Source organism: Lucilia sericata, unplaced genomic scaffold, assembly GCF_015586225.1.
Source record: "Lucilia sericata isolate MDLA Ls3-8-SP2 unplaced genomic scaffold, ASM1558622v1 Contig001329F_arrow, whole genome shotgun sequence".
Taxonomy (NCBI): domain Eukaryota; kingdom Metazoa; phylum Arthropoda; class Insecta; order Diptera; family Calliphoridae; genus Lucilia; species Lucilia sericata.
In genome coordinates this window covers 120,717-138,144 of record NW_023995274.1, presented here as the reverse complement: position 1 = coordinate 138,144, position 17,428 = coordinate 120,717, and the positions used below count along the sequence as shown (strand labels likewise).

Below are 17,428 nucleotides of genomic sequence, written 5' to 3'. Positions count from 1 at the left end.
AAAAAATGTGCTAGTTTTTTGTTTGCAAAAGTGGAACTTGAATCTGAAACACGTTGGGCAGTAAACATTAGGCGAATTTAGAGTATTTTGAGGGAAAACTACATTAAATTTCACAAAAATGTGTATGTTGTCCACTAAAAATTTCTGCATATTTTATTTGTTTCAATTGCATGTTTTTAGTTTCTTATCGACTAACTTATAACTATAAATTTAGTTAATTTTTGGAGTTAAGGACAAAAGTCCACACTAAATTTTGAATTCATGTTTGCACATAAACACATTCAATAACAAAAAAGAAAATATAACAGTTTTTTCATAAAGGAAAATTAAAAGTACAAATAAATAAGGGTACACTAAAGGGATTACATTATCAAGTTATTAAAACATATATTAAACTTGATAACGTTGCTTATGTCATGCCTTGCGGTAAATGTCCCCTGAACCATAAGAGAAACGACGTTCTTTGGAATCATCAGTTACCAAAACTTCTTCGTCAAATTGATTAAGTCTTTGCATTTTTGGACGCATTATACCACGAACATCATTAAGTGATATATCCAGATCCTTGAAGGCATTTAACATAAATACGGCGCTTATTACCACCAAAAACCCACAAATATCACCCAATATATCTTCGAAACGCATATGACTGAATTCTTTAAAGAGTATAGCCGAAGCGGTTATAACCAACGTGGTAAACATGACATAATAAATAGGTGTTACGATACCCGTATTGAATATATCCAAAGCCTTATTCAAGTAATTCATTTGTATGGCTATAAATGTCACGGTTATCAATATCAAAAACCAGGGCATCCAAGTGGCAAAATCATTCTTTCCAGCTATAGTATCACGTATGGCTAAACCCAAAGCCTTGCAGGACATAACCGTCAGTGAACCAATGCCCGAACATAAAAATATATAGATGACAACATTTGAATGACCATGGCGAGGTGCTACGAAACAGGCTACAAATATGGTAGAACCAATTATTACAATGACATACAATATGAAACCGGGATCTTGAAGTTTTTCAAACAGTATTTCTAAATCTTCAATTTCTTTCTCCTTGGGCGAATGTAGGACAATAATCGTGGAACCAATAATGCACAAGAAACAACCCAATTTGCCAAGTAAATTTAGTTTCTCGTTGAGAAATCTGGAAGCCATTACTGCAGAGATTATAACGCTTAAAGCGCCCCAACGGGGTAACAAGTGAGGCGGGAGCAAAAGCATACGCTGCAAAATTGGCAGCTTCACCCAAACCCACTGAAAAGAAATTTGAAATAGTTAAAAAATAGTTAAAAAATATTAACAAAAACTTACTTGTTAATAACCCAGCCCACCATATCCACTCCTTAAGATAACCAAAGCCGCCAGCAGATGCTCTTACTTCACCATGACGATTAAGTCGGATTAGTGCCTTTTTCTTTATAATAAAACTCGATCCAATAAAGAAACACGAACTAATAGCCAAACCGACTCCAATATAAAAATCAGTCTGTGCATAAAGTTCTGATAAAGAGGGCGTAGACGAATTGATCGAAGATGAAGTACTACTGCTGCCGGCCAAGGCAGAGGCTGATTGCCCCACTTGAGGGGCTTCACTTGTCATTTGCTTTGACTTTATATTAATTATTTCTCCACTCTAGACGTAATGTGAATGAAAATTAGATAAAAACATTAACAACAACAAAAACACTTTGTAATGAAAAAACATGACTCACTGTTTATATCTTAAATAATTAATAATCTTATTGTTTTTTGAACAGAATATTATAATTGTCCTTTAATACTTTTGTTATCTCTTATTGGAAGTATAGAAAAATTCTTTACGTTTTTGTGGGGTGAAAAACCACTGCCCTTAAAAATAATGGCCTTCGTTTCAGAACAAATATTTTTATTGTTTTCCTTTTTAACAGTATTAATAATGTAGCTGTTACAAAGCCCTGTGCCGACAAATATTAACGGCGTCGGCGACTGACACTAAATATGTCGGCGGCGGCTTAAAATCGACTGTAAGCCGGCTAAGTTTTCAACTATGTTTAGTTTTAATTTTCAACGATTTTAAATAAAAACGGAATCCGAGAGATCAGAAAGTGGGATTTTGGAAGCAATATATTATTTATAACAAAAAAGAGCAAGAACAAGTTGTGTGAGAAATTATGCAGGGATGGATAAAAAATTCTTAAAAATTAAAAACAAATACTTTCTCTAAGTTTTACGAGGTTCGGCCTTTATTTGACCCTATTCTCCATATAAAACATATAAAAAATTTACATTAAGAAAATGATCAATAACGTAAAAACAAACATATTTTATTTATTTATTCAGTAATAAACAAGTAAGAAGTTATAGTCGGGCGAGGCCGACCATATAATACCCTACACCTTTGACAAAAATATAATGTGATTTAGTTGCCATAATAAAGCATTTAAGTTGAATTGTACCTTGCCTTAGATATACATACTTAAGCCGTTTATTGTTGAATAAAATTGTGGACATTTAAGTGAAATTTTGATGGGGGCTTTTCATAGGGGCTAGGGTCATATGAGAACCTATTATGAATTCGTGGGGGTCATCAAGTCTTGTATACAACTTGGTTATTGCAGCTTTTTGTCGAGATATGTGTATATTAAACATAATTATGAACTTAAAAGCCCTATTCGGCGGGTTCAGTTGTATGGGGGCTAGGTGAAATAATGGACCGACAGGCTTCATCTACGGTACCACAAAAGATCATGTGCCAAATTTCATTGAATTATCTCCAAAATTGCGACCTGTAGTTTGATTACAAGTTTTAAAAGCCCTATTCGGGGGGTTCAGTTGTATGGGGGCTAGGTGAAATAATAAACCGATGGTAACCATTTTCAATAAGCCTCGTCTACGGTACCATAAAAGATCGTGTGCCAAATTTCATTGAATTATCTCCAAAATTGCGACCTGTAGTTTGATTACAAGTTTTAAAAGCCCTATTCGGGGGTTCAGTTGTATGGGGGCTAGGTGAAATAATGGACCGATGTTAACCATTTTCAATAGGCTTCGTCTACGATACCAAAAGATCATGTGCCAAATTTCATTAAATTATCTCCAAAATTGCGACCTGTAGTTTGATTACAAGTTTTAAAAGCCCTATTCGAGTGGTTCAGTTGTATGGGGGCTAGGTGAAATAATGGACCGATCTTAACCATTTTCAATAGGCTTCGTCCCTGGGACAATAGAAGATCATGTACCAAATTTCATTGAATTATCTTCAAAATTGCGACCTGTAGTTTGATTACAAGGTTTACATGGACGGACGGACAGACGGACGGACAGACGGACGGACATAGCTAAATCGACTCAGAAAATGATTCTGAGCCGATTGGTATACTTTAAGGTGGGTATAGGACCAATATTATTGTGCGTTACAAACATCAGCACAAACCCAATATACCCTCCCCACTAAAGTGGTGTAGGGTATAAAAAGCAAATTTGGGCAAAATAATATTACATAGTCCTGCCTGTTCTGTAAACCGAATCCGAGTAAATTTCTCGTTTAAAAACGAATTCGCATAATTTTTCTCGTTTTAAAACAGAGTACACAAATCTAGTGGGAAGTAAATCGAATCTAATTTTATTCTAATAAATTAAATAATTAATTTTCTGCGTTTTTTAATACAATTGTAACTAAATATAAATGCTATGGGCATTTTAAACTCTTTTTCATAAAAAACTGTGTTCCTTTACTTGTCATTAGGGTTCTATAGTTGAAACGAAAAGTCGACTTTTCGACTTTTTGCATTTTATGACAAGTCGATTTTTCGACTTTTTTCATTTAATTAAAAGTCGACTTTTAGACTTTTCGACTTAAAGTATTTTAGAAATAGTCGACTTTTTCCGACTTTACGATTTTTTTCTACTTTTAGACTATTTTCGACTATTTTTTGACTTTTTTCGAGTTTTCCGACTATTTTACTTACTTACTTTTTTCCACTTTTTTAAAATTTTCGATATTTTTTACATATTTCTACTATTTTCGGGTTTTCGACTTTTTCCGACTTTTTTCGACTTTTTACGACTTTTCGACTTTTTTCGACTTTATTCGACTTTTCGACTTTTAGAATTTTCGACTTTTATTTACAAAGTTGACTTTTCGACTTTTATTTACAAAGTCGACTTTTCGACTTTTATTTACAAAGTCGACTTTTCGACTTTTTTCACAGACGATAGTCGAGTTATCGACTTTTTGGACCAAAATAGTCAACTTCGACTTTTTTCGACAAAAAGTCGTCTGTTCGATTATTCGAAAGTCGATTTATAGAACCCTACTGATAGCCACTTGCAATCAATGCAATCAATTGCCGGAAAATGAATTTCAAAATATGCTAAAACTTGAAAAACTAAGTGCTAAAATGTTCTACGGAAGAAAAAAAAGTGCTAAAATTTTTTAATCTAACAGAGCAATATAAATATTTGTTTTTTTTAGTTTTTATTAAAATACTGATGATGTAGTGTATGACTCCAATATTTCTGGTACTATATCTTCATCGTAATTCTCATTTTGATATTTTTCAAATGATCGTATTTTATTTGTAATATAATATTTTATGTATTCATAAACTACATTTTATTTTGTAAAAGATTTTTAATATTAAATTTGATTTATAAAACTTGTATAAAATTAAAATTTGTTTATGATTAAGGCCTTAAGTGTAACAGCATACATTTTGAAATTTCAATTCTTTTCGAATTTGTATTATTGAACATAAAAGTTCAGCTTAAATACGATTTCGAATTTTAATTATAGCCTTTGATATAAAAAGCCTTTCAAGTTCTGCATTAGAAAAAGCAATGACAATACAAAAATAGACAATTCATTAAATTAATTTTCACCGATAAAATTTTCAAAATTATATACATTGTATCAGATTTTTGTCACAATGTTGTTTTGCAATATCCAACCACTGATTTTCAGTAATATTTTTATCAGTTAAACTATACTTAATTTTTTATAGAAAATATAGAAATATTTTTCATTTTTTTTAGCAAGCAAATTATGCTAAAAAGCATTTAAATAATTTTAAAAAACTTCAATGCATTTTCAAAATGCATTGAAGCAAAATGCTAAATCTAGCACTGAAAGTGCTAAAATGGCAACACTGCTTGCAATTGATTTTAAGCCGCCGCAGAAATGTTTGTCATCCGTAGTTTATTTTGTTCGGCGCGAGTCTCTGCACCAAATCTCTGCCGACTGCGCTGCTATTTACATTTTAAATTGTACACGAAAAAACCGTTTTCAAGTGCATTTTTTCAGTGCACAATTGCTTGTCGATTGTTGAAAAACAAGTATTCTTTCGAAAATGTTTGTACGTTTATCTCGTGGTGCAACAAAAACGACGAAAGCATTAATAAAATATCACGCAGCTGCTACGCCGGCACAAACACAACAACAGCAAATTGTTTTGTCAAAGTCGAGAAGTTTCCTGTTAGCTGTCAGAAGCTATCACTGTTGCAGTCAGAAAATCTCTTCAACTTTACCGGTTTGTTTGGCTAAATCGTCGGCTAATATTAGCGTTGCTTTAAAACGAGACTTTGCAAAAATGTCGTTGAAAAGTTTCCAGGAACATCAAGTTGTACCTGATGTTATCGATACAGCTCCCACTGAGGTATTGAGTGTTACCTACGGTGATCTGCAAGTGAAAGAAGGCAATGTTTTAACACCTACGCAGGTGCAAAATAAACCACAATTGAGCTGGAATGCTGATGCTAATGCTCTTTACACCGTTTGCATGACCGATCCTGATGCTCCCAGTCGCAAGGAACCCACCTTCCGTGAATGGCACCATTGGCTGGTAGTCAACGTACCCGGTTCTAAGGTCAGTGATGGTGAAGTTTTGTCTGACTACATTGGTTCCGGACCACCACAGGGTACTGGTCTACATCGTTATGTCTTTTTGGTTTACAAACAACCCTCCAAGTTGTCTTGCGATGAAAAACGTTTACCCGACAACAGTGGTGACGGCCGTGGTGGCTTCAAAATTGCTGCTTTTGCCAAGAAATACCAATTGGGTAACCCAGTTGCCGGCAACTTTTATCAAGCTGAATGGGATGATTATGTACCCAAATTATATGCCAAATTGGAAGGCAAGTAAATTGGCAAGCAGAAAAATTGAAAAATCTCAATATCTACATTATGCTGGAAGTTACATAATGGAAAAAATTCCTTGTTAGAAATTAGAAGACCATAGAAACCAAGTTTCGTTTGCAAAAATTTGTTTTTTAAAAACTTGCAAAATTACAAATAAATTGAAATAGAATTGTCATACAATAAATCTGTTTTATGCATTTTTATTTGGTTTTTCATTACACACGTTCTTTCATCTGTTTTGTGAAATTTCAATAAGTAGTATTGTTTTTTGCTTGCCAAATGTTTGTTTTTGTTTTTTCATTTATTTTCGCAAATTAAATGTAATAAAAGAGTATTTTCTATGAAAAGGTAGGGTAGTTTTAATATGACAGAAATAGTTTTCAAGAGTTTGCATTTCTATGAGATAATAAATTTAATTAATTTTAGGTTTGGATATATGTATGTACATATGTGCATAGATCACTAGTACCATTGCCGTGGCAGCTAAGGGATTTTTAAAGTTTTCTAATACAAAAATTTTAAGAACTGTGTCTTATAAATAACTAGCTTACCCTGGGTGATTCGCTACCCTCATCGATATTAAAAAAGTAAACATAAGCCATTCTGTAGAAAGTCTGTGTTTTTCAATATGTTTATATAAACAGTAATCATTCAGGATGCTGGGTCATTAGTTTTATGTCCTTTTTGTTTATTTAAATTTGATTATTACCAAAAAGCTTTCACTTTCATTCCATCACGAGGTTTTTTGTCTGATTTAAGTTATATATGTATTCAAGAAAAATAAAAAACACCAGTTAAAGAACGAAAAAGTAATAGAAAGTGCCATTTTATAGACTATCATTTCATCAATTGAATCACTTTACATTTCTAGGTCCAATATTATACAAAATTCAAAAAGTGACGGTTGAAAAACGAAACAATTTTATATATTTTCATTCAATCGGAATGCTGCGTACAAAAAATCCTTTTTTAAAGACTTGCATTCCATAACGGTCTGTCCCTCTGAACTAGTGGGATCCTAAAAAGATTTCCAATATATACAAATTAACACGATAGACGGGCTGCTCGACCTGCTAAGTAAGGACTAACCCGACATCACGGTCAGTGACGATTGCAAAATCAAGCTGCAGTATGCCTAAAGGCAGAGAGAGTAGTACCCTGATAATCAAGGAGCTCATGTCTTCGGAGCGAGCTGCGGAGTTTAAAAGATTGCCATACAATAATTATAGCTAGGCTGCCAAGGCATCAGAGAAGACTGAGATGATCTGTAAACTTCTGGCCGACTGTCCTAATGTAAGGATGGCAGTACGGGAAAAGGCTCTGGCAGTGGAACAGGGCAAGCAAAAGCTGTTTAGATGAAAAGATAGTTACAATCAGAACGATTTATTTATCTTCAATAAACAAATTGATAAACGGTAAAACGTATCAGTTAGTTTAACAGTTGACAATGCTGCATATGAAGAGTTTGTGAACATTTTTTTTGATGCAGTACATCAGAATCAACGGAAAAAAGGACTTTTGCATTTTTTTCGTTCGTTAATACTATTTCTGTTTTAGCTGACGATATGAAGGTAAATAATTGTTCGTAATTTTAATTAAATGTTCAAATTTAATGAAATAAATAAGATTACCGCAAAGTAATAAAAATAAAATTATTTCAATATAAATTTCCACTTTAGGAAACTAATCAAATTATTTTTAATAAGCAGAATTTCTTAAACTTGTTTAAAGCTTAAAAACTTTACAGCTCCTATTTATTTGATCGATCGCTTTTTACAGCTATATTTAAATTATTGCTACAAGTTGTTTGTAATTGCTATTTAAAATAGTAATATTTATTTATATGTATGTATATGTAAATGAAAATTAAAATTTAAATTATAAAAAATACACAAACATAACTCAACTGGCCATTGGAAACTAAGATTTTTGACTAAGCCGTCATAACAGGAATGCGAATTTGGAGCATCTGTAATTAAAAATTTAAAAACGTATTTTATGATATAAATGAATAAAATTCGTTTTATAAAAACCTTATTAGTTTTATCAAATATGGCGCGAGCTTTCTCTTGATTTAAACGATAATTGACAAATTTATCAAACAAGTAGCCATGCTTCATGGATTCCAAAAGTATACGATCTTCGCCAATATCCAAAGTCAACTCATGAGAAGAAATCTACATATAGATTCAAAGAAAAATTAGACGAATGTCATAAATTATGGAAACATTCAAATTACTTACACATTTTGGCAAATAAAATTCAGCTTGAACTTCCTCTACCGCTTCATTCTTAATGCGTGCTCTCAACTTATAATCGGGTAAGATGGAAGCAGCTTGGGATATTTCTTTCTTAATGCGTATAGAATCTGTGGTTTGTTGTTGCTTAACTTGTTCGGTCTTTTGTTTTAAGGCTTTCAATTCATTCACATCAATTTCTTGCACCAAAGGTTTCGGACCTTTTGCAGCTGATTCTTCAAGAGTTTTAAGTTTTTCCACATCTTCTTTGCTGGGATTTTTATAAGAACTCAATACAGTTTTAACATCATTATTACGCACACGATGTGATACCAGAGTACCAATGAACTTGCGATTGTTCAAAATTATAGCCTTGTCAACTTTAATCTGAACATTGTATTTATCGTTGAGAGCCTCGGCGATGAGGGCCAAAAAGAAATCACGAAATAGCAAAGATTTTTCAATTTTAATAAAGAATTTCGGATTGATGGCAATATCAACTGCATCAACGGGATTATTGGATTTATCTTTAGTTGTGCGTGGTTCCGATATGCTCATTGGTATACGAAATGAACTTGGCTCTTCCGAATTTAGAATGGCCGTTAACTCAGTTTCGGAAATGTCTTCGGGAGAGGGAATTTCCTCGGCTTGGCAGACATTGATAAAATATTTTTCATTGGTATTGACTTTGAAACTTTTAATACAAAATCCTGAAAGAAGGAAATAGTAATAGAGAGTTATGGTATTAAGATTTTTTGTAATTAATAAGTTTTCTTCGCAATTTTGTCTTTATTTTATTGAAATATCAGTAGTAAACTCTAACATAATCAAATTCTGAAATCTACCTACCTACATCTGTCCTCAATATTCTTGGTATTTAAAATTAATAATTCCACTCGTCCTTCACTTCTTTCGAAGCCAATTAAAGATATTAGTTTAAAAGTTAAAATCTTCAAAGTTAATGAAATACAAATGATATACAAAGTTTGTAAAGGTAACGGTATTATAGTTTAAGTTGATATTACTGTAGTACTACTCCCTGGTGTAACTTTAAAAATGAAAATGTATTACGTTCACACGACAATCGGTTCCACGTACCACAACGACTCGAGGTTCAACGAATATCAACCAAGACAATTGTAACGACAATTTAAGAATCTAAAATTGTCCTGAAGTCCGGGTATTAATTTAGTTAATTGTCATCTTGAAAAAGATCACAGATTCAGATTAGAATTCAATAATCACGGTTGCGTGTGCTGGTCTAATCTACTATGCCACATGGCGAGCAATAGTTTCTCAGAGATCAGATCACATGCCCATAATCGTTTGTCTGCATCAACCTAACGACTTTATCGTCTCTGAACACCGTCAATACGTAAACCAAAAGAAAACAGTCATCTTCAAAGATCTCATATTTCCCTCCAACGTCTAAGATGTATATAGGAAATTCCGCGAAACTGTCATCTGAACAGCTGTTCGTTTATTCCTGCTGTTCGTATATCCATAGTGTGCCGCACTTCCCAGCAGAATCAGCCAGGCTTCCAGACGAACGATATGACATCCTAAATACCAATCCAGGTGATCCTAGACTCGCCCAGTTGAACCAAAAATTTAGCAGGTTAGAGGAATAGATGGCTACATCACTTGAAGAACTGAAACTTGAGTTCGAGTGTAAGTCGTGGTCGACATGACTGTCGAGAGTTTTAACGTGAGCACCTGCCTTGGCGGCCTTATCTCACGGTGGTCTTTTTCATCCACTGGGTAGACTTGAGAACGGTCTACCATCGCCCCTTTGTTCTTCAATGAAGAACTCACTTGGCAATTTTTGTACATTGGCTTTGACCGGTCCATGCACAAGTACTTTGCTGGATTACTCGAGCTATCTAATCTCTGACCATTGGATGGCCTCTGTTGATTCGGCAACAGCACCTAGAGACGTAACCGGTGGGCCGAAGTACGATCCATCAATAAGCCGTAGACATTGTTCCTATTCAAAGGGACACACTGTGGTAATTCTGATATGAACAGAGTATACTCTGAACATATCTGGACAAGGAAGGAAAATTCAATGGTATCATATGTATATGATACCTTTCAACCATCATCATTCAACCCAGCACACATCTCATTCATACGACACTTTCATAAGAGAAAAACATACGACACATTCATTAAGTAGACGGGTGGGGTAAGGCCCGCCGAATCTCACATTCATCCCGTACCATATAAAATTAATACCAACTCATTTCCAACGCTTAGTCCCACAGTCACTCCTCTGTGGGGTATCTGTTGTTTTCGGCAACAGCACCGAACTTATCCCGAAATATTGACTTTATCATGCATCAGTCTTTTAACTGCCACTTACTCTCCCCGCGAATTTGGGTTTAAACCACAACCACTACGTGGATCCCGAAGGAACCTCAACCAACTGACCAGACAGGACATAGTCCTGCAGGCAACTGGCCACCCGTAGTACCAGATTATGCGGTGCTCTGGTCTGACCTCTGTCAATCTATGCAAGACTGTAACCAATTTTTCAGTCCCGGCCAGAGGTATTGGCCACCTCTTTATACCCCGGGATTGCAATAACACCACGGCGGAGATCTCGTCAAGGTAACATGCCCCCCGGGGGGGGGGGGGGGTTTCGTGGTCGACAGTTCGATCTCTCTCCAACCCTTGTTCGAAGAGAGGAAATCAAAGGAAGTTCGTGAATGAGTGACCTGATCTTAACGAAAATTCACGCCAGAATTGTTGAGCATGGAGGACAGTTACTGACTGATCTGAATGTGAAACCGATGCCACTCAGAAGTTGGAGAAGTTAGCTTTGTTTCTGATGATGAGCTCAAAGCTAGACCGCTGAGATAGCCTCTCCTACTGACGAGAGTAGTTCGTAGGAGATTTTTCACGACCTGTTCGAAAAATTAATAACATCGACTGAACGAAGTAGGATAAAGCTAAGAACGGCTGTCGTACAAACGAAGATGAAAATGAGCGATTCTTCAACGTTCTCATCAATAGATAGGTACCATCTCATAAATGTATTTGTGGCCCGTCAGTGCTGAAAGCAACGGGATTGATGTTAAACCATATTTCTCTATGGTGGCAATTTATTTATGATTTTTCATAGATTCCGGGACACCATCAACTAGTCCGGGAACAGTAAAATGGATTACAAAGAGTCAACTCATAGTTCTGGATAGATGTTGTCTTAGGACTCTGATAAGGATTTTAGCAAATATCAATGATTTAAGAACTTTTCCCATAGAACGAGTGTCGAACTGTGTTTTGGTCGCTTGTAAATTTTAATGAATATGAGAATGAGTATCTTTAAATATCGATATATTCTTTTAAAAATTAATATGAGAACGAATTGCCAGAAGTATCAACATCCAGGAATTTGGATTTAGATTGGTTTCTAGGTATGTGTTGATTACTATATTGTACTACTTCGGTTCCTATTGCAACAGTGATTTTACGAATAATGCACTCTTTTGTTGGGTGGTTTTCATTCATAATATATATTTACCATATTTAAAAGGAATTCATGCAAAATTGGACAAAAATTTATCATTTGTGATTTTAATAAATAATAATACATAGTGTGTGGTTTATGTATTGCAAGTCCAAATTCGGAAATGACAAATTTTAAGTGGTCAGTCTGCTTTAGTATGAATTAAATTTCTATAAATTACATTTAAATTTAAAATAATTTGCATTGTTTTTTCATATATTATTTAAGCAATTATGTATGTACGTTAGATGTAAGCACTTAATAAATATTAATATAATCGTCTTCATTATTATATTTATCAATGGGATTAACATTATTTACATCCATGCCGGGACCCACGCCCATTGAATAAATATTAATTTTTTTCGCCTTAATATTTTTATAAAATTCTCCAAATTGAGGCCAATCTTGTTGACACATTTTCTAAAAGTGGAAACAGTTTAAGTTAGTTTTGTTATATGATTAAATATATTTATACAGAATTTTAAGAAATATACCTTCAATTCTCGTATAGCTTCCATGACTAAATAATGAAAACATTTGTCATTGAGTAAATTGCGAGCATAATTCGAGAGAATCGGTTCTCCAGCTTGAACTTTCTTCATTATATTCAGCGAAATGTGCCATCTACAAATCATAGCTTGATATAGATAAGCCATTGTGGATTTAATTTGAAATTGTCTCAATGCCGGTGCGATACAATTTAATTCCTGCGGCGTTAAATGATTTTGAAAATTCGGATCTTCTAAATGTTTTTTAAATTTGAATAACTTATAGATGTCACGCACATAATAATTTGTTTCATTTATATCCACTGTTTTCATAATGATTCTCACTCCTTTATTCAAAAGTGAATTCTTGCTATGACGAAATTTATTTGTTGGTGGTTTAAACAAGAACTTGATGCATGCCTTTATTTCACTGTCGTTTGGATTTATTTTTGGTATTGAATATTCAATATACTTATAGGTCGGCCACCATTGTGACCAATAATCTTGTGGATTAAATTTTAATTTGCCGGGTGATGGCTTCTTCAGGCCAGATTCTATGATGGGAACTTCTGCTATGTGTTGCTTAAGTCCTGAATTTTCTCCCGTAGTTTGAACATAAGTAGTTGGCTTACTTTTCATTGGTTGGGTTCTTCCCCTGTTGTCAAACTTTGATTCCTGTTTAATGCGGTTTGCTTTAGCAGATGTTGACGGTTGTTGGAAATTTATTAAATCTGGTACGGGTAAAGATAAGAGTGAAGGAATATTGCGATTTTGAAAGATATTCTGGGATCCTGGTGTTTGATTTCCAAAAACATCTAATGTAAGTAAAGAAGGTATTTCACGTTTTGGTTGTGTTGAAGCTTTAGTTTCTCTTAAATGCTCAAAATGTTTAGTATCTCTTCTTAGTCCTTCTCTGAAATTAATATCTTGAGAAGAAAAATCTTGGTTCATTCTCCTGTTGGGAGATCGTGATTTTGATGAATAATAAAATTCTTCATTACGATCATTGCTAATTGGAGAATAAGGACGAGAACGGGAGCGTTCGGGGTTTCGCTCATTAAACCTCTAGGTGGCGAACGTGATCTTGATAAATGAAACTGTTGTTCCTTACGATCGTATTCAGAAGGAGAATATGATCGAGAATGTTTACGAATAGCAACTCTTCGTACATCGTTGCTGAAATCATTACGATCTGAAAAAAATTTCTCTCTTTCTCTTCCTCGCATTGAATCAAAATCTCGATGGGATAATGTGATCTTGATGTTTGATAACGTTCTTCTCTACTATCACATCTAAGCGGAGAACGAGATTGTTCACGAATCCTATCTTCCGTTATATCGATAACATGTTTACGTCTTACTTGATATTGATTAGAATTTCTCTCATCGTAATGTCTTATAGATGAACGTGATCTTGATAGATGAGGCTCTTCTACGCCGTGATCAGCATTAATAAGTGGAGAATAGGACCGTGAGCGGTGGCGCATTCTGAAATTGTCTTCTTGTAAAAAATATTCTTCATTTCTTCTTTCATATTCTTCTCTACGATTACTTCTAGGCGGAGATTCATTACGAGTTTCCCGTCTTCCATCTTCATGTCCAGAGAAAAACTTTTGTTCATTCTTCCTCCCATACATTGTATTGAAATGCCTATTAGGTGAACGTGATCTTGATTGTTGATAGCGTTCTTCTCTATGATCATTTCTTTGTACTTTATAAGGAGGAGAACGAGATCGAGAACGATAACGCTGGTTATATCCACGATCATCATGTTGTAATTATCTTGGTTTTTAAAATATGATGTGTCTTCTGGTTCGTTCCAGCTGTTTCCACTACGTATTTCATTCAATATTCTATTATTGACTTCAATTAGCTGAACGCCATTATTAATCCATTTTTGACATTTTACCTGATAGTCATTAACATCAAAGTTGGAGTTTTTGGCCAATTCGTATGCCTCATGTCGCGCCAAACCTAATTGTAATAGAAATTCTCGTCGTTTTTCCAGACCACTTGATGCTGTTTTAAGGGCATGAGAGCCACCTTAAATTGTATATGTATATATGTAATTTAAGGATTTTTGAAGATTAGTTCAAGGACATGAAAATAGACAATGAAAATATATACATAATTTATAAAGAAATTTTGCATTTTGAAATTTTTTACACTTCATACATTTAAAGGGGGAAATACATGATTTGGAATTAAGTAAATTTAACATTTAACTAATTAACTCTCTTGCTAAACAGCCATTTTGTAAACATCGAAGTGTTTTTATCACAGAAAACAAAAAGTTTTACTTTATATCTTTTCTATGACATGTAGGGTATGTAGGTTCTGCAGTGACCATAAGTTTATATGTTGAGAAGTGTATAAGTTTTGGATCATTGACAGTTATTTTGTACTGAAGGTGACATCCAAAAAGGAAAGTTCTTTCCATCATTCCATTTCTATTCAACCATTTTATTCCAGATGTTTTTAATTTTATAAGGCATAAGATTATCCGGATATTTCGAATCTCATCAAAATATGTTATAAGGCATGAGATTCTCCGCAAAGTTCGAATCTTCTCCGTAACATAAGGTACAGCCATATTTATCAAAATCCAATTACTTTAAAGATCAATGGTTATGAATAGTTTCATTGATTCGCCTGATACAATCTGAGATGATTGTAGTATCGAAAAAAACCTATTGAACTCAGAAGAGTTAGAGACAAAAAGCTTTTTAAAGACTTTGTAAAGTAGTACAAACTGGTTATACAGTTGACAGCAGCAACAAATGGCTCTATAGTTGGACATATCGTAGCACCAGAATTACAATAACAGGGCGCTTAATACTTTAAATGAAAGACATATTTTCAGCAAAAGTTTAGATAGTTGGACTTGCTATTTGAATCAAACTTATGGTTTAATTCCTAATGAGATGAAATCTCTAATATTGAAATATTCTTTTAGGAAATACAATTATGTATCTGAAAGTTTTGGTACTTAAAATAAACTTAAAAACTAGCCTTTATACAAAAGGTCTGATCTGTCTGATAATGCAAGACATTCTGTTGGACCAAATCGCACTCAGAATTGTACCATGATTTCAGGATTTTTTTAAATATCCATGGAAAACTCTGATTAAAACTCAGCATTTGGTAATATCAATTGGGGTTAGCAGATCCACGATATAAATAACTTATACCTTCTTAAACCTCGAAAATCTGCATACTGGAAATGACACGGACGACTGCATAATATGCACTGAAACATGCATACATCAGCCATGGCACCATTCAACTGATAATAGGCGCACCGATTCAGAGGTTGAAGACGAATTCATGTGCCAAGTTTATGATGGATCAAACTTGTATTGGGTTAGAATGTATTTTATTCTATGAAATTGATTTCTTGGACTTCATCAGCTTGTCTAATGTTCTTTCAGGCTAAAATGTATGCCATCAATACGGTCACAATAAGAACTAGAAAACTAAAATTCAATGGCCCAAATTGCACGCAAACTGTCAAACTGACATGTGACAATAGTAGCCGTTATTATTTCCACGATATTTATAGCAGACTGAACGATCAGAATACACGGTCACAGAATGTTGTATTTGCAAGACATTCTACTGAATTGGAAAGCAAGAGTAACATTGGAATAAGTATTTCAGACCAATGCAAGGCATATCTGCTCTTGATATCAGACTAAAATCGATACTGTCGCAACAAGGAACAGAGAACTGAAACTCAAGATGTTAAGCATTTCCATCTGCGTAGACAGTTTGGAATCCTTCAAGTCTCAACTATAACGTAAAAAGTTCGAACCCTCATTTCTGAGGATACTTTGTTGAATTGTTTGTGTTTTCAGGGCATTAGAGAAAATAAGAATACAATAAAATTTTCAACAAACGGATCGTTCTTGTATGACACTCTTACGATACCTTGGTCGCGGAGTGAAGACCACTGAAAAATGGTCGCATTGGTCATGGAATATCCAGCAAAAAGAACGATTTTGGGGTAGCAAGCGAAAATTTTTTCCCTCACTGTTTTCACCCAGATATTAAAATAGGTGTTTAAAATATCCGAGAACTAAACATTGAGATGTTGACTATTAATATCTGCTTTGACAGTTTTGCATACCTCAAGTCTATTAGCTTAATAGAACTTGGTCTTTGATAGAAGTTACTTACTTCTAATTGGTATACTTACTGGACCCTGTTTGATTAAACTCATGCCAGATCGCATTGGTTACGCATGTAACAGTAATTGCAAAGCAATTAAGACGAAGAAGAATATTCGTAAACAACATCACTCTACGAGAGCGCAGAAAGGTACAATACTCTTTCATGATATGGACTATATCAAAGTTTCAAGGAAGTAGCAGTTAGTTCTATCGGGAACCAAAGAAAGCAGAAGACCCTCCAAATTAGGAATCACTTTAATGGTATCAAGAGTGTTCTCCTTAACCTATCTAAGGTCGTAATGTAGGAAGAGTTTAATGCTTACTTGGTTTCGGATACATCGTTTCCAATCTATGACAGTGTATTCATATATGTGGCACTGTTTTCCGTCGGCGGTTTTACAAACTAAAAAAGCAGCACAATTCCTTGACCTTGGCCACATCAAAAATCACTTATTTAAAATTGTGTATATGTTGCCATATGAGAATGGGCTAGAAAGATCAAAATAAAACGTCCGGGATATACTGAACTCAATCTTTCTCACAGTTTCGGGTTTGATTGATTAAGTTCTTGGTAGACTTATATGGTATAACAGCATAAGGAAAGTTTTAGTTTTTTCTTGGACCCAATTGATTTAAATATTTTTGTTTGATTTTAAATTAGCTGCGATCTTTAACTTTTGGTCAATTATGGACCGATCCAGGTTTCAGTTGGCAATACGATTTCTATTGATGTTAGATGTGTATATGCAAAATATCCATTTTCAGGACATTAAAAAATCTAAGCCTCCATAGAACCGCCAAATTCGATAATTTTTGAAATGAAAAAAATATTACATCTAAATTGTTATTTTGTAGATCTTCTCAAAGACTATTTAGTTTATTTATTCG

The 17,428-nt window shown here is 34.1% G+C and overlaps 4 protein-coding genes across 4 annotated transcripts in view; 1 reads left to right on the top strand and 3 right to left on the bottom strand.

The window, feature by feature from the left end:
• Positions 1-123: 123 nt before the first annotated feature.
• LOC119610978 (magnesium transporter NIPA2-like) lies at positions 124-1,956 on the bottom strand. Its single transcript, XM_037966420.1, is given in 4 exon segments — positions 124-1,200; positions 1,202-1,269; positions 1,327-1,648; positions 1,728-1,956. Coding segments are annotated over 3 exon segments (1,143 nt in total). The 5' UTR covers positions 1,616-1,648; positions 1,728-1,956; the 3' UTR covers positions 124-414.
• Positions 1,957-5,212: 3,256 nt separating this feature from the next.
• On the top strand, positions 5,213-6,314 carry LOC119610977 (protein D1-like). The gene has a single exon (XM_037966419.1). The coding sequence runs from the start codon at positions 5,343-5,345 to the stop codon at positions 6,132-6,134; it is 792 nt and encodes a 263-aa protein (XP_037822347.1). The 5' UTR covers positions 5,213-5,342; the 3' UTR covers positions 6,135-6,314.
• Positions 6,315-7,943: 1,629 nt separating this feature from the next.
• Positions 7,944-17,428, bottom strand: part of LOC119610973 (PIH1 domain-containing protein 1-like) — a 34,628-nt gene continuing 25,143 nt past the window's right edge. The window contains exons 3-5 of the mRNA XM_037966414.1: positions 8,374-9,077; positions 8,164-8,307; positions 7,944-8,099 (exon numbers count right to left, since the gene is read on the bottom strand). Coding sequence (XP_037822342.1) covers positions 8,064-8,099; positions 8,164-8,307; positions 8,374-9,077 — 884 coding nt within the window. The 3' untranslated portion in view covers positions 7,944-8,063. The remainder of the gene's footprint in view (positions 8,100-8,163; positions 8,308-8,373; positions 9,078-17,428) is intronic.
• Positions 11,857-13,764, bottom strand: LOC119610974. Its single transcript, XM_037966415.1, has 2 exons — positions 12,376-13,764; positions 11,857-12,301 (listed from the first exon to the last, which is right to left on the bottom strand). Exons 1-2 carry the CDS (start codon positions 13,318-13,320, stop codon positions 12,137-12,139), a joined length of 1,110 nt encoding a protein of 369 aa, XP_037822343.1. The 5' UTR covers positions 13,321-13,764; the 3' UTR covers positions 11,857-12,136.